A 23,336-nucleotide genomic window follows, 5' to 3' on the forward strand; every position below is an offset into this window, starting at 1 on the left:
AAAGAGTGCCAAAGAGCAAATTGGCTATGATTTGCTGCAACTGTGGGTTAAAAATCAATACTATCCAGAGGAAAAAAGAAAGGGCAGGCTCCTTGTAGTGGGCGAAAGGCATGTATTGAAAATCTAGGGTTGGCAGGGCTTGCTATGTACAAGAGATCCAAATTTCTGAAAAAAGATTTAAAAAATACATCATAGTGCATTCAGTGGGTCCGATTTCTAAATGTGCAGCACAGCCCAGTGAACTCAGATGCTTAAGCCCGCGGCTTCCTGAAATTCACAACCACATCCAAATGCAACTTCAGTTTTGTAGTTAATGGAAAAGATAGAGAGAGAGTCATGTCTTATCAAGGGAAAAACTTAGAACAGTTGATGAACAATTTTGCCACTACCATTTTTGCACAATGCACTAAGTTCAAAATTGTGTCTGCAGTTTTGTTATATTTAAGAAACAAAACAGACTAAATTATTTTCCTAAGGTTTGGAATTCTCAAAGTACACTTTGTATATGGTTTATGCAAAAGAGATTCTTGGTTTTGAATATACTTCCCCTTCGAGCTTACAAAATTTGCCTAAAGCACTGAACAAGCTCTTATAAATAGGAGATGATGAAAGCAGTCCCACAAGGAAACACAGTGAAGGGGGTTTTTTTTGCCTGTAAAAACTGCTCTTTTCTATAAAAGAATGCATGGCTACAGGCATGAAATTGCAAAAAAAAAAAAAATTGTACACATGACAAACTTGAAAACAGATAAAGATTATTTTAGTATAGCTTGTAAAGTGGAATTTGTAAAGATTGGTACTTAGCTTAATGCTAGGGGCTAACTGTGAAGTCAGCTGTTGGCATCAAGAGAAACATTTGTGAATTTTTGCAGATTCTACAAGTATGATATATCAAGATCTTAACGAATGAAAAATACTAACTGATCTGAGCAAAATCACACCAAATTATTTCAAGCCTTTCCAGTTCCCAAGTGGTGGTCCTTTTTATTTTCTAATACTTCTGCTTTCAGTAGTATGCATTGTGGTCTTTGCTTTCAATAGTACTCATTTGCCAGTGTCCATGTACAATCCAGCTTCAACTGAAATTTTCAGGTATGGTTTTGTCTGCCTTATCTGAACATTGCCCTTCCTGAAGCACTTGTTTTGAATTGGAACTATTCCCATGTTCTTGTATTTTCTTTCAGCATGAACTATGGCTGTGGTTTCACAATACATTATTTTCAGGAGTTTGCGTGTCAAGCTGTATACCACATTAGTGAACTGATTTTGCTGAAAAATGACCTGGCAAAAATGAGTTCTTTTTAAGTGAACTCAGTCTGATTCACTGTGAGGCCACACAAAGAGTTGTGTTGGCACAGCTTCAAAGTGGTATGCCATGCTGTGGGAACAGAGCAGTGAAGGTCCAGGAGTATTTGAAGCTCGTGTCAGCCTCCCCCCACACTCCGTATACAATGTGCTATGTAAGCACAGCCAATTCCTTTATTTTAATCGAGCAGTGTTGCTGTGTGTTTTCTCTCATCTGTTCCATCTGCTCCTTCCATTGTTTACTTCCCTGATGTCTACATTTCCCTTTTATCACCTGTCCACCCTCTCAGTTTTTTTCCCCAGAATAAATCCACTTCTATGAAATTCACTGGCTGACATCCGTATGCAAATTTCTGCAAACTCACTAAAAGTACATTATTCAAATAGCCTCTGGTGCTCTTTATTGTGTTAAGCAGATGAAGACAGAAACAAAAAAGACAAAGTACCTATATTTGCATTAGCATTTTGCACATTCATTTGTTAAAGGCTTGGTGCTAACCCTATCCAAACCAAAGCACAATCCACTCTCCTAGAAACTAATGGGAAGACTCCTACGGATACTTGATTTGCCTCGCATCCTTGTGTCCTGGCAATTACGGGAAGGATTAGGCTCCAGAGGCATACCCTAGAAATGTTAAAACAAAGCCTACGCTGGTTCAGTAACAAGGCTCTCTTCCCACACGTCCTTTTATAGCTTGTTGTTGGTGGGGTTTTTAAAATAATTTTTTCCTCCTCTGACATTTTGTTTTGATTATTGACTATGCACAGATACAGTAAAGAGGAATTACTTGAAATAACGTTCTATAAGAACTGCTGTTCCAGAAAGCAAACTGACAACACTGATGTTTTTGAAAGCTTCTAGTGGGGCCAATTCACATAAATGTATCTGAAAACTTAACCCAAATTTCTATTTTACTAGGCCACCTCTATGCTTCACTTCTTTGCGTGATTTTGCTTCAAGTTCCTTGTTTCTATTAATGTTTGCCCCTGTCTGGCCCTGTGTCTGCAAACTCATAAAATCTCCGTTTAGTGAACACATTCCCGAGGTTGCTGTCAACCTCAACTAGCCTCTCTCTGTCCTAGTCAAAGTATGCAGAAACCTTCCCATAGGTTATTTGCTGTGTACTTGTTGCATCCCTCCAGCTCTCATCTCTGGCAGTTAACAACTTTTCTTAGCCCTCCTGTCTGAACATGAGAGAAGTGTAGTGTACTACAATTCAAGTTGCACTTGTCGTGACAGTCACATTTCTTTTGTTCCCTTTTTCTATTTGTGCAATTCTCAAAGATTTATTTGCTACAGGCATGACAAAGCCCTATGCAGGACAGCTGGCCATGATTTCTGCTGGTGCATTTCACCATCCCTAGGTCTTTATGCTTTATTTAGCAATTCCTGGGCAATCATGGCAGATTATTCTGCTTTGTCATTAGGCTGTGATGCAGAAATGTTTCATGCATCATTACCAGAATTTGAATGTGATAATTCCTGACAAACATTTTCCAAAGTTGCAACATAAATGTAAGCAAGATAATGTGTGTAATTGCACATAGATGTATATACATCAGTCTCTCACACAGATACGTATGCATTTATTTTCCCTAACAAAGACTTCTTTTTGTCTCACATCATATATTTATATTCCCACAGCAGGTTTAGATATTTTTCCCTTCCTGGATTCTAGTTAATGCCTTCTCATACCTCCCCTTCTCTGTTGCATTTATCCTTGATTAAAATACTGGTCTTGTTTCTTCACACTTAAACGTACACACCAGTTTGAGTCCATCCAATTAATCTTTGGAGCACATGCTGAAATTGAATATGAATTTTGCAGTCTCTACTCTGCCCTTCATTTCTCTGGTTTTCTTTATTCTGATCCCCTGCATCTGCTTTGTTCTTCATGTTTATTATGTTTTAATTCAAAACAGGAATGAAAATGTGGCTACTATTGGAAGCAAAGAATTCCATTACATTGTTGCTGGCACTGGCCCAGTAAACTCACTGATGCAATTTTCCTTGAGTGAGTACTTGCACTAAAGTCAGTAGGAGCATTTCCATTAGTAAAGTTACATAAGCATATGTGTATCTTGAGGATCAGAGCTGTGGACACATATCCAGCTCTTAGGGTTGCGATAACATGCAGGTTAAGGTCAAGTTCCTTGGGTCACAATATACAGACTCCATCACAATCAAGGACTGTGGCCTGGTTGTTTACTTGCTCCCTAACCAGTGGTATAAGGGTTTCATTCTTTCCAAGGAAGTGATTCTCTGAGTGTGGTTACTATTGTATCCCTGGGCAGCCTTGTTACCATTCTTCCCTTGAGCCGTTACTTGCTGTCCTAGCCATGAAAATAAAGAACACTTCTTTCCTGTCCTCCTTTTGCACTGGTAGGCTATTACATTCTCCTTTTCCCTTCCTGCAGTCTTCTCTGCTTTTGGTTACCCAATTCTAATTTGCTCAAGCTTCCCTTCTCTTTTAGTGCGAGGTCTCTGTCTGTTCTACTTGTCGCTCCTGCTCAAACCTTCTCCAGCTGGTCTGTAATTCCCTTGAAATCTGGCACCCAAACCCAAACAGAGTATTGCAGCTAAAGCTGTTCTGATGAACAGCTGAGTGACTTCACACAGGCTATCCTGTTTATACTGTCCTATACGGCATTTCTGTCTTGCAAGAACAGCATAGCATTGCTCGCTTATGTTTGCTCTGCCTGTAAACCCTTAGATCCTTTCCAACAGGACTGCAATTTAGCCAATGGTATCCTGTTACGTGTGTTGGAAGCTGACTGTTCCTGCTCAAGCGAAGTTCATTGTATTTGTCTCCTTTACAGTTTCCCCCTTACTATACACTTGCATCATTACTGTGAGCCCTCTCTTTTTCTGACCAATAGTTAAGGCTTACTTTTCATTAGGATTGCTAGCTCACTCTGCACCAGTAAGGGCACAGTAATTGGTGTAGTTTTCTTTTGCTCCACATGAAAGCTTCCTTTAAAGTTTATAAAGCAATGGATTTGCTCCATCTGCCGCTGAAGCTAAGGGGGGGCTTTGTCACTGATTTAACATCAACAATATTGGGCCTACTATATTACTATATTTAATCATTTCACCTACATATTCAAATGTACTCCTTGAGTGGGTGGAGGAATCTGATAGTGATTAAAAGTCAGGGTGTGTCCCAACCTGCTGATCAGCGTACTAGTATGAAGGAGAATTCTTACTACTGCTAAGTCCTGAGAGCTAATGACTACCATATAACTACTCTCTTAATCGAACCATTACCCTCAGAGACAACAATTGAGGCCAAGCCATCCCTTGACTGGGCCCATTTTCACAAGATATGTTTGAAAGGCTCAAATTTGACCTGTCTTCCTTCCATGGACACAGCCTAACCCTGGTTAAAATCTAAAGGAAGGATGAAACGGACCCACATTCTTGTCACCCATCTGGAGGTGAACCATCTGTCATTTGTTACCACACAAGGAAGAAGAGCTGCACATTCACAGTGGGTTAAGTGGCAGTGACAATAGCTGGAAAGAACCTGTGGAAAGCTGGGGGAAACGGTGAGAGAAGTTGTAGGGGAAAAGGAGGCTGGGGAGAGAAGGCACGGCAGAGGAGGGGTGAGGAAGCAGAGACAGGAGGGAGAACAGTCCAGAAGGGGATGTACATAGGTGTCACAATGTTTCTCTGTGGTTCTGACCTCATCACTTTTTCTGGATAAATCCTTCAGGAAAGAATCTCTGCAGGGATCCCCCTTGTAGAGTTTCCCTACAGCCATCACAACTGTCCCCCTGAAGTTATACCTCCCTGCCAATATCCTACATCCCAGAAATCTAGAATGCCCATATAAGAAGTTAGGACCATCCAAAATGAAGGACTAAACAGCATTAGAACCTGCAAACTCCAGCATCACAAGCACTGGTTGTACAATGGTTCAATTCTAACAGCTCCCATTTACGAGGTTAAAGAAATAATGATTCATGAGACTGGCTGACACCTGGAATGATTTAATCAGGCCATCCCTAATGTAAATGACATTGACTCACATTTCCAGATGTAGGTGGAACTGGCAATTGTCTTTTCCTCATAATTGTCTTAACTTGCTTTGCTAGTTAGAAATAGTTTTCTAGGTTATATTTCAAATCTGGTAATAATTAGAGGTACATTCTTTCCATAGATGTTTGTATTTATAGTCAACGGGAACATCTAGGACAGAATTTGACCTACAAACTTTAAATATGTAGCAGCAGCCCAGATAGAAAAATCTGTACTTAAGTCTGAACCAGAACTAAAGTAAGATTGCTCGATATATACATAAATACACAAAGTTTAAAATATGAATGCACACATTGGGGCAGGCAAGATTTTTGTGGCTTTTTTTCCCCCCACCCCTTAAGTATTTCTGATTACTTGCCTTTAAGTAATCTTTTAATCAAATTTAATACAATGGCTTTCTCACAGATAAAGGAGGGGAAAAAACTTTAAATATTAGGATTAAAAAAATTTTGGAATTTTCTAAAAAGTTTAACAGCAAATAGTATATGGAAAGGGAGAAAATTATGAAGTACTTGTCATCCCCCATTGGTTTTTCATCCAGCTGTGTTTATAGCTTTTGTCTCCTCTTTGCTTTCCTTCCTACCTTTCCTCTCATCCAAAAAGTGCTTAGACCATGCTCCTCTTTCTGGCTATCTGCCTATTCTTTCCCAAGGCATGGACCTATTCCAGACCCTTGCAATTAAACAATACTCTGTGATGTTACAGTGATGCAAGCTGACCGTAGTTAAGCTGACTGCAGTGGAATGTCATGACTTTGACCACAAAGATTTGACCCAATTAGTGTGACCTGACACACTTGCAATCTAGTACAGCCTGAAGTGTCAAAGCAATAGCCCCTGAAAATACTAGAGACTTATGTGAAAGCTGGAACCAAGCAGAACAAGACTGAATTAAACCCAGGAGAAAGGTACTCTAAAAAACTGTAATTATATTACATAGTTTGTTAATACATGCTTACTTTGCTTGTTAGAGGACATCGGGTGAGATGTCCATATGCTTTTTAAGAACAGAAGTCTTAACAATCCAGGAGGAGATGATAGAGCCAACTATATCCTCTTCTGAATATATATTCAAATATTAGGGACATAATGCAGTCTGTGTGCTGACTGATCAATATGTAGTGAAGCTCCACTGCAGTGCAACGTGGTGGTAAGGCGATGTGCAGTACTTGAACAGATCCATGCAGTGTTCTGTGATTCTGCCCATGACAGTGAGGGGTTACACTGCAGTACCTGAGACAGCTATAGAGGAAGGTAAGGAAACATTTAACATGGTCAGCCTTTGTGCTTAAGAACCACATCTGCAAATCTTATACAGCAGGGTTTTTTTGGTGATTTCACAACATTCATAATATAAGGAACTCCTGTTTTGTTTTTTTCCACTTGTATAGTATCTACAGAGCAGCCTTTAAAATCTTCCCCACCCCTTTAAATATCAAAGCAACATTTCCTTGCTCCGTTAGCACCATTGGGCGGAACATTGCACTGACGTGGAACATTTGCACCTGTACATTACTGCAATCACACTGAAAGTCACAGTATTATTCCTTGGAAGTCAAACAACAGATAGAAGATAAAGCAAGAAAAACTGTCAAAGTGTCAAATCTCACTAAAAACAACAACAACAACAACAACAACAAAAAAAGCAAGATACTTGGCATTGCTCATTGGCTTTGTCTGTAAAAGCTCCTGAAAGCTGCATGCAGAAACTTAGGAAATATCACTCCATAATAGTCCAGGATCTCATCTAGTGTTGACTCTCAGCTCTGTATAGGGCTACACTATATCCTTGCATGGATACCATTCAGAATCCTGCATAGTTTTTGGACTTGTTTTGCCATTCTGTCAGTACCACTTTTCTGCTCTTGATGCTGGAAGACTTCCTGGCTTGGAATATGAACACAATAACAGCTGTAGAAGATCACAACAAATTCCATTTAGCTCTGTAACCCATCACAGACAGCGGCCTGCAGGGATGCTGAAGAAGTGGTATAAGAACAGGATGGAAAGATGAAGTAATACTGCCCCAAAATAAGCTCTCAGTCTCTAATGTCATGGTTCCGAGACTGCTTGATTAAAAAAAAAGGAAAAAAGTAGTGCTCTGTGCAGTGCCAGTTACCAGCTGCCTTCCTCACTTTCCAGTCTTATAAAAGCTTGTGAACAAAGCTTCTGTTTCTGCATCTTATCTATTTTTGTCTCTTTCACTGTTGTTCACTACCATTGAGAACCAGAATTCCTAAACTGAAAATCAAATAACGTGCTATTTCTGGAAAAAAATTAAATATCCAAATGCAAGAATATTTCTTATAAAACTCAGCAGCTCAGTGTCTTTATTCCAAAAGAGAAGTCATGGATAACCACATGATCAAATTTTGCAAGCTAGAATCTAGAACTAGACTTAAAATTAACCACTTGAGGCCTATCTATGAGGCCAAATTAACCATCAGGTTACTTTGTAAATTGCTATCTATTCCAAGTTCATTGCTTGTGTGTAGATATAAATAAATGTGTATTATGTAGGACAGTGATGAATGGTGACTAAATGTACCCTGGAAATTGAGTCCTGAATACTTTTTTCTAATCAAATCCTTTGTTCTGTCAGCAAGTTCCAGGAAGTGATTTCTGTACTTTAGAATAGTCAAAATGTGTTATTATGACTCTGTATTAACTATTTTTTTCCCAGAATACTGTCTTCTATGCTCTTAGGAGATAAAGCTGCATCTCCGGTGGAAAAGTGGACTTAAACAAAAAGGTGGGCTTTGCTGTGACTACCATTATTGATAATCCAAAAGAAGTTCTTTTAGGTAAGACTCTTAACAGGACTAGTCTGATATCCTATTGTTCAGAATAAACACTTAATTCTCTCCAGAAGTGACTAGCATGCAGGCAGGGAGAAGAATGAGAACAGCATCTTTAAAGCAGTGATCTCTGACAGAAGTTAGAGGAGTGGATACAGAGGTGTGGAATAGCTGTAGGGGAAACAAATCATGAGAGGGTCCATAACCACTTTTCAGAGGCAGATCAGAGAAAAAGGCAACTCCAAACAACGTTTGCATAGAAAACATAAGAGAAGAAAATACAGAGGCAGCAGTGGTGAAGCAGCCAGGATACAGGCTCCCAAGAGACTTCCCAGCCCAAGGGAACAGCTGGAGAGCTTGCTCCCTCTACTGGAGCATCCTAATAGACCCACAAGAGACCTGCTAGTTTGACCCACTTTTAAGTTCACAGCAAATCTCTTGGACTAGGAAACAAAGATTAATGCAGGGTTGATAACCATTGCTGGCTTACTATCACAAGGATTTTTTAAAGAACTGAATATGTACTTGAATACACAGATGAAGACAGAGGGGAGAGAGCTATTGCATTGCTTTTGTTTTGAAAAGAAACAAAATAAGGCATACAAGTTGAAATCTGTATTTTTCAAATCATAATTATATCAGTTCAATCAAACTGGAACGTAGGAAAAGCAAGTAGACCTTTTCAGTGTCTCATGTAATGCAGAAGAACAACTCTTGTTATATGACCTTTGCTCTAGGACAGATTACTTGCCATCGTTCCTGTAGCCACAAATAGAGAAAACCACCTGCCTTTTTGAACTGTATGTTCTTGAGTACAGCCTGGCCTTAAATCCTTTGGCTTATAAATAAATAGTCTATTCCTACAGCAGAGAGTAAACCTCTTTTAAAGTATCTTAAGATGAATACAATGTCATCACTTAGTTATTTAGTATTCATGTTGGATAATATAAGTCATAGTAGCATGATGCATAACGACATCAAGAAACCGTGACTCAGACACTCACTGACACAGCTCTACTCTTGCTTGCAATAGTTTGTGGCTGAGGCTCCTCCTTCTCTCTTGTAGAATTAGGGTCACCTGTGGGCTCTGAGACACCCAGCATGACTTTGGACAGATTGCAGGATCTTGCACCTTGCAACTCAGCTTTCTGTCTGCTAAATGAGAGCCAAGAGAGCCTTACTCCTTCATGCCTTTTTATGACTTAAGTTACATAGCTTTGGTATGGAATCTGCTGCCTCCTGTATATAACATCCAACATTTAGTAAAAACATCTCCAATTTTAGCTGAACCTTACAAGCATATTAGTAAAAGAGTAAAATATTTGACTAAAAACTCAGCTAGATGTAAATTAATGGATTTTGTGGCCTCTCCAGTTTAAAAAGCTTCTAATTTTCCAGTTTTCTGTCATGTCAGTGAACACCTTGGTCTACTGGTGATCATCTTACAAATTCAATGGAGGAAATGGAAACCAAGCTCTGCAGCAGTGACAGAGAGGAAGCTTTCAAAAGAGAACTACCATACTGCATAGGAGAAATAGACTTCACAGCTTCTGGGAAGAAACATGGAAAGGTACAGCACTGAGCAGTTTTAACCCTTTAACACTATTGCTGTTGTTCAGCTGTTACTTCTTAGCATTAAATGTAGAGACTGTAATAGTGAGGGTCATGTGCCACAGTGCGAGGCACCACACTGTACTCAAAGTAGGGACCATACCTTACTGACCATGAATGTGATTTAAAATAAGGCCTATTAATATACACAAATCTATCACTTGACTTTCACTGACATGCTACAAGTGCAGTTGATCACTTTTTCTTTTAAAAAAAAAAATCAGTCATGTGCCTAGCTTCTTTCATTTTGCATCATTTCCCTGTTTTAACTTCTTTTTGCCAAAAATTAATCACTAGGGATTTCAACATTTTAAACATACTTTTGAGCCATTTCAAGACTCTCCTTAAAGTTCTCTCTCTCTGTTCTGCTAATATGCAGAGAAGGATGTACATGGACAGACCCACCTCCTCACTAGCCCCTTGCATACATTAGTGCTAGACCAGAAGGAATTCCTAGGATCAGAAATCTGCCTTAAGATTTTGTTTCATCGTAAAGTCTTAAGCACAAAGCCAAAATATATACAGAACAGGAAGAAGCGATAGATTCATGTATCATGTGCTTGAAAAACAGACATGAAATCAGGCAAATATTTCAGCTAGTGCAGAAACAAGAAACGCCTAAGAAATTTGTTGGCTTTGCTAGACTGCCATGGAACTGAAGGCAGTTCAAGAGGAATAGCAGCATTAAAGGAGAGACAGATATGTCAGTCTGCAACACAGAATTAACCCATGGAACTGACCCAATTAGGGAGCTGACAATTATACAGAAGCCTGCTAAATTCATCCTAGTATTTAGTTCTCTGTCAGGTCTTGCTCAAATAAATTTTTCTTAAATAACCAAGTTGATGATAAATTTCCCTCTGCATTCACCATAAACAATATCTCTAATGTATCCTGCTGTCCCGTTGTTATTCAGTGTTTTTTTTGTTTTGTTTGTTGAAGTTTATTAAGGTCCCAAGTACTGTTCATCCTGGAATTATATTTGAAGTTATGCTCAACAAATGGAAGCTACCTGCTCCCAATTTGGTTGTCTCTTTAGTAGGGGAAGAAGAAAATTTCCAGATGAAGCCTTGGCTACGGGACACCTTAAAAAAAGGACTTATAAAGGCAGCTCAAAGCACAGGTTAGTGCTTTAGGCTTTAAAGAAGGAATTTATATTCCTACTGGATTCTCACACCTAGCATCCAGTGACCTTTTAATGTCAATGGGCCTGCTCACATGATTAGTTTTGGAAGTTCAAGGCTTTGCTGAATGCAACCTACAACCTGTATTTAAAGAGCTTTGAAAATGAAAGTTATTGAATTAGCAATAGCAAAAATAAGTTATTTCAAACCAAATTACTCTAGGCAACAACTCCTGAAGTGTAAATTACCTGACATTATACCCTCAGAGATGACACTAGAAAGATAGCATGAGATGGGACCAAATACACTGTCCCTCTTTAGTGCCATAGCAAAATAATTCTTAAGACAGCATAGCAACTTGACTTCAACAAGAGTGAATTTAGGTCAAAAATAAGAATTCTTGTTTTCTCCATTCTCTCTTTTTAGCTACCAGTCAAAATCATGTTACAATAGTTTTTATTTTTTGAAGATTGTTTTCTTCAAATCTGAAAGTTGAACAGACTTTATTAGTAAAACAGCCTACGATTAGACTTAAGTTTAAACAAAAAGACCTTGGTAATGTATAACACAAAATAAGTCAGCTCACTTTCTCCCTGGCTGTTCACATGAGTGACAAGAGTAGTGAAAAGCATTTAAAACCAAAACCAAACCAATCAATGTCTGGGAACATGCATGGAAGTGGCTTTCATTTAAGATGCCATTTTTTTTGCGTGTAGCTTTATGAAAATATCTGCAAAACGAAGTGAAAATATCTGTAAGCATTTCACAGCGAGCTCACTGGTCTAGACAAGATTGTAACAGTTTTGCTTTTTATAATGAAACAGCCCAGTACCAAAGCTCTTTTTGGTACTTTTGTACCACACAGATATTCTCTATCTCCAGCTGCCTTCTATACTTAAGACTGGACAGCATCAAGATCTCCAGTTCCTTTATGTTACATAAAGGTTAGTTAGCTGTTTACCTAGGGTTCTCCAAATTCTTTGTCACCATAACAATACTGCTGTAAATCCTACTCTCCTGAAGAATTCACTCTCCAACACACACAAGAACAAGAGAAAGAGAACACCAGATTAGGCAGGTTATGCCCAAACTCTTCTGTTACCAGGTGATTGCATGGGACTGTTTAGTCCTCAGTTCAAGCCAACAACTTCCTCCACCCTGACCCTTTGCTCTTCCTCATGCAACAATCAGACCTGCTTGGTATAGTGATGTTTCTGCTCATATTTAGACAGTAAGTGACTCTAGACTGGACACAGCATTCTTGATGTGTGTATTGACATCAGAGTAAAGATGGCAACATTGCATCACATGATATGTGAAGCACATTTGCTTGGGCATATAATTTCTTCTTGTTTTCCTTATTAAAGTCTTACATACTTTGTATGTATTTTAATTCTAAAAGTTACAGTCCATTAAGACCTGTCTACAGTTTATGTATCTAAAAAAACCTTAAATCCAGTACTGCAAGTAATGTTACTTGACACACAAACGTGTTCAATTATAAAGAAATTATCTAACTATTTTTAAAAAATAATTTCAGGTGCCTGGATTTTTACCAGTGCTTTACGTGTAGGAATAACAAGACACTTAGTGCAAGCAGTCCGAGATCATGCACTGGCTAGTACTTCATCCAAAGTAAGAGTGATTGCCATAGGAATAACTTCACTCAGAAAAGTTCAGCACAGAGAAATTCTGGACAACACAAAGGTATTTTTCGCTTATTCTACTCATGAGACAGGATTGTTCAGAAGTAAGCTGCACCTTTACAAAATTTGGAAGTAGTAGGCAGAACAACGCTGATCTAACTTAAAAACAAAAGTGGGGTTTAAAGTGTGTTTTGGGGGAAAACAAAAATAAAGAGCAGTAAAATTGTTAGACCCTAATGATTCTGTGCCCTCCGCACTCAGTACACTTGGCAGCAATTCTGCAAATATCCAGCAGGTGACAGCATTAGACATTAGCTCAGCGACAAAAGTAAGGATGAACGTCAGGAAAAAATCATGCATCGTAAGGTAACTTTAATATTTTTTTCCCTTGTCCACTTACGGCAGAAGCACTTACTCCAAGCTATTTCATAAATACTGTAAAAAGTATATTTTCTAGTATGGAACACAAGCCATAAATATTTCAAGACCAAGTTTTCTTAAGTAGTCATTGAATTGGTGTCTAATGTGCAAAAACTTGCTCAACACACCAGGCCAAAAATGCTAGCTATGCAGGATTTCATCTAGTTATTGGGAGCTCTAGGGACTTTACAATTCAGGTCAAAGCAATCAAAGTTCTTGAAAAAAACCGCAAAACCAAATAAAAAACTTCACCCAACACAACAGTTGCTGAAAATGTCAAGACAAGTTGATGCTGAATTGAGGTGGAGGAAAAAAAAAAATTACGGCATGACCTTCTTGTCACTGGATATACAGTCTGTCCTAAGCAGAATATTATAACAATAAAGTAAGTGTGTAATGACAATGAATGACAGTTCCTCTGTGCTATTTTACTTCCTTGCAGAAGCTAAGAAACACAGCCCTTTGAACTCGCACCTAGTTCTTCTCTCAGATAGGCTAGCAAGTACCAGCTAGCAGCTGGGAGACTGCCAGACCATATCAGCAATTTATTGTCATTGGGCTTCCCCTTTTTCCATCCTTTTTGCTGAGGACAGCTACCTGTGTGATCTACCAGGTGGGACTCTTTAGCTGGAAGACTTTAACCTATTTGTGTGGCTGAACTGGTCCACAAGGACCTCAGACGAAAGAATTCGGTTCATTGCGTTTGTGAATTTTGTTCAGGAAAGTTGCCTTTGCAATGCAAACTAACTATTTCACCTCCCTCCCAGGCTAAGTGATCAAAATGCATCTGGATCTTTCCCAGCCAGCAGCTACAAAACAAAAGTGCACTGGTCTTTTTATTGCATTAGATTTTCTCCCCCTTAACTAAAGCCCGAATTCTTTGTCAACGAGTATTTTGTGTAGAGTGTTCCTGACCCTATGACTTCTGGCACTGCTTCCACCCAAAGACATTCTGGATTTTAGTCAGTAACTTTAAGACAAAGGAACTATAGACAGGCATGTTGATCTAAACCCAGTTCTCTTTATACTTGGCACTAACACGAGCAGCTTGTTGTATAAAATAGAGCTAACAATCCACACTAGCAAGGAGAAAAACAAGCCCTGAAATCAGTGGATCCCTCCCATCTCTTCTGTGTTAATGGTATGCTTTAAACATCATTGAAAGATCACTTCCACATTTTCAGAGAATAAATACGAAAATCCCCGAGGGCTTTTTTCAATTGGTTGTTGTGCCTCCGGGTCCTAATCGAAGGCCAGATCTTTCATGAGCAGGATTAATGTTACATGGCAGCAGAATATAGGCACGCCCTCTGTCAAAACAAAATTTGAAGGCAAAGTAATTGTGTCAAGAAGTTTTCTCCAACAAATGAGAGACAGAGAGAAAGAGGTAAAAGAAATTTGTGGCCCTTGCTGTTTGTAAAGGACATGCAAATTTACTGCTTTTTTTCCTGGAATAGCCTCTGATGTTCCTACTCTTCCCAGAGCTGCTGACAGGGAAAGAAGCCACAGGAACACGCCTGATTATAGCCTTTTTCACCTTGCTTCGAAAGAGATTTCTCTTCTCCAGTTTGACTGTATGCAGCTTCATTTCAGAAAGCCACTTGGGGCATGCCATGCAGCGTGCTCAACTCTTATACCCGCAGCATGAAGGAGCTTGTCCTCTGGGTTACTTAATGCTTTTAAGCATTAGTAGTGCTGCTATGAGCTCCTGGTGATACATTCACTGCCTCTCCAACATCAGCCTTAGCCTTGGCTGTGGAGAAGAACCTGGATAACCCCTGGGTTGAACTTCCCCCAGGATTCAACTGGGCACCTGCTCTTCCTAGCAGATGCTGCCAAAAGCTGAGATTAAGAAAGGCTCTACATAAGATCTGGCTCTTAAAAAACAGAACGTAAATCTCTCTGCCATACCTTAATGACAACTAGGTTACTTGCATAGTTACACTGCTATGTCTAGAAAGGCTTTAACACCTGTCTGTGTCCACAAAATCAGTGGGAGGAAAATGCAATACACAGGCACAATAGCCAAGCTGACAGTTTGAGTTTTGTTCATCAACTCAAAGGCTGCAGGAGTTGGAAAAGAGGCATGATAGAAGGAAATGCAGATTTTAAACAATTGCTTAAATCTGGCTTACTTGCAACAGGACAGTGATTATGAAGATGAAAAAGAAGAATAACCAGGCATTTACAGCCTGGCTTGCAGCTAGGAATGATATACCGAAGTGGATGTGCAACAGTGGGAAAGGAAGATTTATGAAGGAAGTAAGGGGAGCTTGAAAAAGTGTGCGTATGGAAGACCACATTTAGTGCAATCCTCAGAACAAAAGTCTATAACAGGGGTTCTGTTTTACCCAGACAGTGATTTTATGCAAAAATTCATTAATAAATAATTTCAAGATATAACACACCTCACCCAAAGATAATAAGATTGCACTTTCTAAAGTCTGCCTGTCACTCACTCTTTTAGAATGCAATTTCCAAACTGAGAATAACCATTAGACCTCATATAACCCTGTCAATTAAATAAAGCTGCATTCAAATTGATATGGACATATAGCAGGCTAACTTATCTACTGGGCTAAACATGGACAAAACGCTACTGGAATGAATAGGTTTGCCCCTGTTTATACTGACTGAGACTTTAGCCCTCCGAGACATGATGGCTCCATCCACAATTATCGGGTCTCATGGCCCCTTTCCATTTGTCCAACAAACATTTCCAAAACCTCTGAATGAATGCCTACATTCCAGAGATGATGACTGATGTCACTGTATTTTGCAGAGCCCAAAAGGGAAACTTCAGGGACTTCAGCTTTCAGTCCTGTCAAATCTGGCACCTTTCAGAAGGAGCACATTCTCTTTCTCTACCCTTTTCAAAAAGTCTATTCAAATGTCTCAAAGGTGGTGTGCTATGTCATGGCACAGACAACACAAAAATGGAGAGGAAGCACATAAAAAGATGGACTGTGTTTTGCAGAGAACACTAACATCTCTCCTCTCTCTAGAATGAAAGTCTTGTACACTACCAATCAGATGATAATATCCAAGGCCCACTGTATTCCCTGGACCACAACCATTCCCATTTTATTTTGGTGGATCACATAACACCAGATGAGCCAGATGGAACCACTAAGCTACGTCTCACCTTGGAAAAGCATATTTCAGAACAGCGTACTGGATATGGTGGTAAGTAGACTCTATATAGGCATGCTAACTTGAATAATACTGACATTACAGTAATACTTGTGGGCCCCTGGCATTATCAAAGGCAAGTCCAATTCTGAAATTGGACAATCATCTACATAGGCAAGATCAAGTAAACACATTTGTCATTATGTAAGAGGCAGAACTAAGGTGACTTCTGAAGTTGAGAAAGCTGCTCTTTGAACCAAAAATCCTGACTTTTATTGCATCTCCTTAAACATATCTTAAAGCTGATCTTCAAAGCATAGCTCAAATTGCCTTAAAACACAACAAATGGAAAATAAATCCAGCTTTAAGTGTCTTAACCACTGGTTCTAAGAGATGGATATTCATTGTTGTATACTTTTATCCCCTCTCGCACATAGGGTCTTGAATTGCTCCCACACTGGAAGAGAAGACTTGTTCCAAAGCCCTCTGAAATATTTTAAGCCACATTTATTTCAGGATAAAATCTTATCCTGGATAAACAACGTAGCATCTAATGGCCATCTAAATCTATGTGACATTTGTTTATAATGAGAACTGAGTATTGGGCAGGCCTCCACTGCTATTTGTGGAAAGAATTCAGCTGTAGTGCTAATACAATTACTTTTACCTTTCCTTTGTTTCTGTAATACCTGCAGTGCTAGCAGAGCTGAAACAGAAGGGAGAGCTCACTTATTCACACTTGTATGCATCAATTGAATATTCAATTACATAGCCCATAGTATGGTTGCACAGATGTACCTGAAAGCATGAACACACCCGAAGAATGCTTATCTCGTGACTCAGATAGGAAAGACCACAGGTGGACTATAATGGTAGGCTGAGGTTGCAGTGCTGAGAATTAGAAAGTAGCCTCTTTCTGCTTGCAAACCAAATCTAATTGAACAAATCTCAGTAGAACAATTTTCTGTCAAAAAATGCTGATTCATTTGACAAATATTTCACTGGAACATACTGAATTCAGTGATATCGTCTATAAACAAAACCAATGTTATTCATTTAAGCTCATTTATATTCAAGCTGAACAAAGCTATGTGACTTCACTGAAGTAAAACACTTTAATAAGGTCATGCAGAATTTCCCTATTTTAAAAAATACTTAGAACTCATTCAGAGGAAATTTTTGATATGCTCAATATTTTTTGCAATTAAGGACTTCCCACCTTCCCAGCATAAAGTCAAAATCTCTCCCCCCCCCAGCTAAATTTTATCTAAATCTATGGTAAATGAGGAATATTTGAAGCCATAAACATATCTTGAGGAACCTGTAGTCACAGAGGTCACTCTTCAAACTAGAACATCACCTTATAGAGGTATGGCAATGCTATGCCATTCACTAAAACAAATGAAGTTACTTGCCAATCATGTCCTGGCTACAGTTCAGTTCTACCTTATCTCTGTAGTCATCCCACAACAGATCCGACAAGTAGTAAGTGGAGATCTGTACACTGCTCTGGGAGACCTACAAAGGGAAACATAAAAAAATTCTTTGAACCAAATGCCTTTTATCTTCCATCTGAAAGAGGCATTCTTCTCATGATGCTACTGTTTTGATTGAGCTCTTTTAGGCCAATCTATAGTCACCTTTGGATTACAGAGTTCAGCATTTACAGTATAAATCACCTAGAAATAAGTGGGCCCCTGTGGGAGGATGGCTAAGGACAGGGATGCCTACATCGTTTCTTCCCCTGCTGCCATGACATGTTAAATATTTCATTAACATTTCTTTTAAATATATAAGATTATGTTATTAATAATCACCACATTAGACTGTGCTGAATGAAATTTTAAGCTGTTTAAGCAGAGTAATAAAGAGTATATGGTTCCTATCCACTCATATCTGACTCATCTCACCCTAGCTGGTCTACATAGTCAGCCTCTTCATATTCTAAAATTCTCCTTTTATCAGGCTTTTCTCCTGGATTCCACTACACCTTCCTGCACATGCTAGGCACATGCATAACACCTGGGACAAACTGACAGCTTTTCACTTCTAACTGTATCTTAATACAAATAATGGTAGCTGCCTCTCTGAAAACCTAACAATCTTGTCTTGCACCCTAATGCAGCTCCATTACTCCACTATCTGATCACCTTGCAGTAAATAACTTAAAAAGTCAACAGTGCTATGACATACAGAAGTGCCAATATCCATATTTTGCAGCTGAGGTTTACTGAGGTGAGAACAGACTGGACTGCTTGCCAGGGATCATGCAAGACATCGGAGGCAAAGGTGCCTTTGTCCTGAATCTTAGACTAGGACCCTATCTGCTAGGTCACAGTGTTATTCTCTTCCTTTGCCACTTGCTTCTGCAATTGCTTGCATTCTGCAGGCTCACGTTCTGGTAGGTACCAAACCAGCACGTAACAGAAGTATTTTCAAGGGGTCAGCAAAAACACAATAGTTTTGTGAAAGCTGTTAACTTTTTACAAATTAAACCATCTGTTTCACAGGAACGGGTAGCATTGAGATCCCTGTGCTTTGCTTACTGGTAAATGGAGGACCAGGCACACTTCAGGTAAGCAGCTGTTCACAACTTTAGAAAAATAAATTAACTGGTGCTAAGTAATTAATGGAAAATTTGGCTGGATGACAAACACATGTATTGGCACCTTTCATAAAGTCAAAATTCATATCTATACACCATTAAGAACCGAATTCTGTTAATATTAAATTTGCCAGTATTTGGAAGAAATATTTCCTTTTGAATAGGCACCAGCTGATCATTAAAGCTTCCATTGCCAGCTTGTACAGTGGGAAGAAGGAATCCAAAACCAAAACAAACCCACAGAAGCCAGCTCCGGATCTAGCGAAACAGAAATACTGTGCTATTACTCGAGATCACATACAAAAAAAGATCAATCATTCAGTGCTGTCCAGCAACAGTGAGACAACTGTGTCTGTCACAGAGCTCAGAAGAAGTACAAGACCAGGTTTGCTAGACATACCATTTAAAACTATAGTGTCCTAGTTCCACTGAGCAAAAATATATTTGTGGTGGGTTGACCCTGGCTGGATGCCAGGTGCCCACCAAAGCTGCTCTATCACTCCCCCTCCTCAGCTGGACAGTGGAGAGAAAATATAACAAAAGGCTCATGGGTCGAGATAAGGACAGGGACAGATCACTCAGTAATTACCGTCATGGGCAAAACAGACTCGACTTAGGGGAAAAAATTAATTTAATTTATTACCAGCCAAATCAGAGTAGGATAATGAGAAATAAAACCAAATCTTAAAAACACCTTCCCCCCACCCCTCCCTTCTTCCTGGGCTTAACTTTACTCCTGAATTCTCTACCTCCTACTGCCGAGTGGTGCAGGGGGACGGGGAATGTGGGTTGAGGTCAGTTCATCACACATTGTTTCTGCCGCTCCTTCCTCCTCAGGGGGAAGACTCCTCACATTCTTCCCCTGCTTCAGCATGGGGTCCCTCCCATGGGAGACAGTCCTCCATGAACTTCTCCAACGTGAGTCCTTCCCATGGGCTGCAGTTCTTCACGAACTGCTCCAGCGTGGGTCCCTTCCACGGGGTGCAGTCCTTCAGGAACAGACTGCTCCAGCGTGGGTTCCCCACGGGGTAACAAGTCCTGCCAGCAAACCTGCTCCAATGTGGGCTCCTCTCTCTCCACGGGTCCACGGGTCCCGCCAGGAGCTTGCTCCAGCGTGGGCTTCCCACAAGGCCACAGCCTCCTTCGGGCATCCACCTGCTCTGGCGTGGGGTCCTCCACAGGCTGCAGGTGGATATCTGCTCCACCGTTAACCTCCATGGGCTGCAGGGGGACAGCCTGCCTCACCATGGTCTTCACCACGGGCTGCAGGAGAATCTCTGCTGGGGCGCCTGGAGCACCTCCTCCCCCTCCTTCTTCACCGACCTTGGTGTCTGCAGAGTTGTTTCTCTCACATATTCTCACTCCTCTCACCGGCTGCAGTTGCTACCGTGCAGTAACTTCTTTTCCCTTTCTTAAATATGTTATCCCAGAGGCGCTACCACTGTTGCTGATGGGCTCGGCCTTGGTCAGCGACGGGTCCGACTTGGAGCCGGCTGGCATTGGCTCTATCGGACATAGGAGAAACTTCTAGCAGCTTCTCACAGAAGCAACCCCTGTAGCCACCCCATTACCAAAACCTTGCCATGCAAACCCAATACAATATTGTAGGATAGAAGACTGGAGAGTTGTCTGATTACAATCCCATATCTTCTTCAGCGAAGGATCAGTTTTGATTTTTTCCTGAGTAGTTCTACAACTGAAAGAACCTGTTAACTAGGAGATACTCTTTGATTTCTATTTTACTTGTATTTCATTTTGCTACTTTGTAGCAGCCTGTAAGTCCACATGGCATTTTTTTAATAATACTCTCAGATGAAAAGGAATCCTCTACAGTACCTTCAGAGAGACATTTAACCATAATTTAAAGTTTCCAAGTGATGAGACTCTGCCGCACAAGCTGTTAACCTCTTTCAGAATAATGACTCATTTCTGGTGACGTTTTCTAGTTTCAGTTTCCAGTCCCTGTATCTTGTCATATCTTTGTCAGCTGGACTAAAACACACACTGGTATTAGAAAACTCGCTGTTTAAACTAGGATTATGTCACCTCTTGCGCTTTCCTTCTAGAAGCTAAATACGGCAGTGTTTTCTATATCTTCAGTGTTGAAAAATCACATATCACAACTTATAAATCCTATTTTCAAAGTTTTAGAGAACAAAGTGGCTTAGAGACCAAAGGTGACTGGCTGGAGCTGCCCTAAATTTACAGGTGCTGGGAATGGATAACTGATTGCACTTTTTTAGAAAATCAATTTCTTAAATACAAATTGGATAATACACACCAAGGACTACAACACTTGTTAAAAAAAACCCCTAAACTAAAAAAAAAAAAAACAACCCTATACAACAAGCTAATCAATAGTTAGTTTCTTAGAGTCTCATCAGCTTCTTGCATAACTCCAGAGTAAGAAATAGATTGGCAGCAAATAGTCATTGTTGCAATTATGATACCATGGCCTCTGCTTTCCTCTCTCAACAACCTGCCCAACTCATTCTAATTGCACAAGTAATAGAATTATCAGCCTTTAACTCTTGTAGTTATGCTTCAGTGTTTTTTTTCCTGTGGCCCAATGTTGTATTCTCACAGGTAAATTCCTGATTTTCAGAACGTATTGCCAGGTTTGGCAGCCAGAAGAGCCTGCTGAGAATTTCTGTATAGTGCTCCTCTTGCACTTGATTATGCTGAAACACAAACTGCAGGGGAAAAAACAAAGTCAGGGACAAAAAAGTTTTATGCATTGTTTGTCCAAATCAGGTTGCTTAGCTACTCAGCAGATGTGTCATAAAAAGAAGTATAGTCAGGGGCCTATACATGAACGACCTGCTACAGAATCAGAAAAATCCTAATAGCTTAGAGGAGTCTGGACTGAGTCTATAGTGAATCTGGTTTAGGTACACATTTATTCCTAGGTTGCAAGAAATCCTTCTTTTGAATAACATTTTCTTTCCATACATGAATTCTAAAAATGTACTTTTTAAACTACAGAGAATTTGCAGTGGTTTGGAAAATTCTGCTCCCTGGCTTATCTTAGCAGGATCTGGAGGTACAGCTGACATCTTAGCTGCATTCATGAATGACCCGCAGCTTATCATGCCAGAAGCTGTTGAAAAGCAGTTTATGGAGAAATTCCCTGCAGAAAGCTTCTTGTGGAAGGACATTCTCCAATGGACAGCAACAGTAAGCTCATATGTTTGATAATTACATGCATCGTGTTCACAAGCTCTCTCCTACCATTTCTAGCTTCAGTACTCCATTCAGTACAGGTTTGACAAGAAGCTGCCCAGAAGTTTTGGGTACTCCAGTGCTTTGACACTAGTGTCATAGAATACCTCTCTAACATTAAAATCAACTGGTCATTTGATCATACAAACTACTTTGTCCTAGAGATTCAGCTGAACACTTAGGGCTCTGTCCTTTCCTCAATTATTTCAAGTAAGCCAGCATCCAGGAACCCCACAGTCCTTCTAGAGGACATGAAGCATTATTTATACTCCACAGCTGTGGAGCATGTGCAGCTGTGACAGAAGAGCCCTAATTCATGATCTACAGCTGTTAAATGGAGACCTAATTGTGGATAAGCACAAATAAATTAAAAAGAATGAAGGATGTTTAGAAATTATCCTATCTATTGTCAGTTATGTGTGTTAAAAAAGAAAGACAAAACAGATTCACAGATTTTCCTTACTCTTTGTCTTGAGGCACACTTGCTGGACTTAAACCACTATGCATAAGTGTTTAAGAAACAAAAAACCACTGAGATTGTTTTTATGTGAAGATTGAAGAGCACTGTGTGCTTCTGAGATAAACCAAGTCCACTCAACCTGACCCACTACTTATTCTTTGCAGTCTCTGCCGTAATCCTTAGCTTTAAAAGTTCCACATATTAATTCCATGAGGGAGAACTTTGCCAGATTACTAACACAAGGGGATGGAAGGGCATCTAGAAGCAATATTGCCAGATGCTCACAAAGTCTCAGTACAGCTGCACTGCGAGAAAGAAAACTCAATAGACAAGCAGAAGGAAAGAGAAGAGTACTGTATATATCAATATTTGATGACTTTTACTCAAAGAAGATTTAGAGACTATGCTTTTAAATAAACACCTCTGAGAGCAAAGCTTAAATGTCAAAGCAGGAAAAGGTAAAACAAAACTAGTGGTATGCTGGCCACAGCATGACTATGAGTCAAATAAGAACGTGAGTTAAGGAAGTATCTTTTAATTAAAGCACTGCTCTGGTTCTCAGAATATCCAAGTTCTGTTCCTCCTACCCTGCTAGGTGATTTTGGAAAACGCAGTAACTCCCTCCTTGCCTTAGGACTTATTTATATATGGGACACTAATACCGTTTGTCTTCTTGCCAAACCTCAGCTTTACAATTAGAACATAATTTTTGGGGAAATACTGTATGGGTGATCTCCACTGGGCTCTTAGGCATTAATATATAGCAGTAGGAAAATGCATAAAATTATTTTTGTTTCGACTCCCAATAGATTCAGAACATTATTTCACACCAACATCTTCTAACTCTGCACAACTTTGAGCAAGATGGTTCAGAAGAACTAGACACAGTCATTTTAAAAGCTTTAGTAAAAGGTAAGAATAATAAACACAGCACAGTGTAATACTTGTCTTATTTGACTTCTACGCCATAAA

The 23,336-nt window shown here is 39.7% G+C and overlaps 1 protein-coding gene across 1 annotated transcript in view; it reads left to right on the forward strand.

The window, feature by feature from the left end:
• The first annotated feature begins 9,597 nt into the window (after nucleotides 1-9,597).
• TRPM5 (transient receptor potential cation channel subfamily M member 5) overlaps nucleotides 9,598-23,336 on the forward strand; it is a 41,685-nt gene continuing 27,946 nt past the window's right edge. The window contains exons 1-7 of the mRNA XM_050897608.1: nucleotides 9,598-9,714; nucleotides 10,698-10,878; nucleotides 12,420-12,586; nucleotides 15,951-16,131; nucleotides 18,588-18,652; nucleotides 21,668-21,859; nucleotides 23,174-23,276. Of these exons, the coding sequence (XP_050753565.1) occupies nucleotides 9,598-9,714; nucleotides 10,698-10,878; nucleotides 12,420-12,586; nucleotides 15,951-16,131; nucleotides 18,588-18,652; nucleotides 21,668-21,859; nucleotides 23,174-23,276 (1,006 nt within the window). The remainder of the gene's footprint in view (nucleotides 9,715-10,697; nucleotides 10,879-12,419; nucleotides 12,587-15,950; nucleotides 16,132-18,587; nucleotides 18,653-21,667; nucleotides 21,860-23,173; nucleotides 23,277-23,336) is intronic.

Source organism: Gymnogyps californianus, chromosome 5 (assembly GCF_018139145.2).
Source record: "Gymnogyps californianus isolate 813 chromosome 5, ASM1813914v2, whole genome shotgun sequence".
Classification (NCBI taxonomy): domain Eukaryota; kingdom Metazoa; phylum Chordata; class Aves; order Accipitriformes; family Cathartidae; genus Gymnogyps; species Gymnogyps californianus.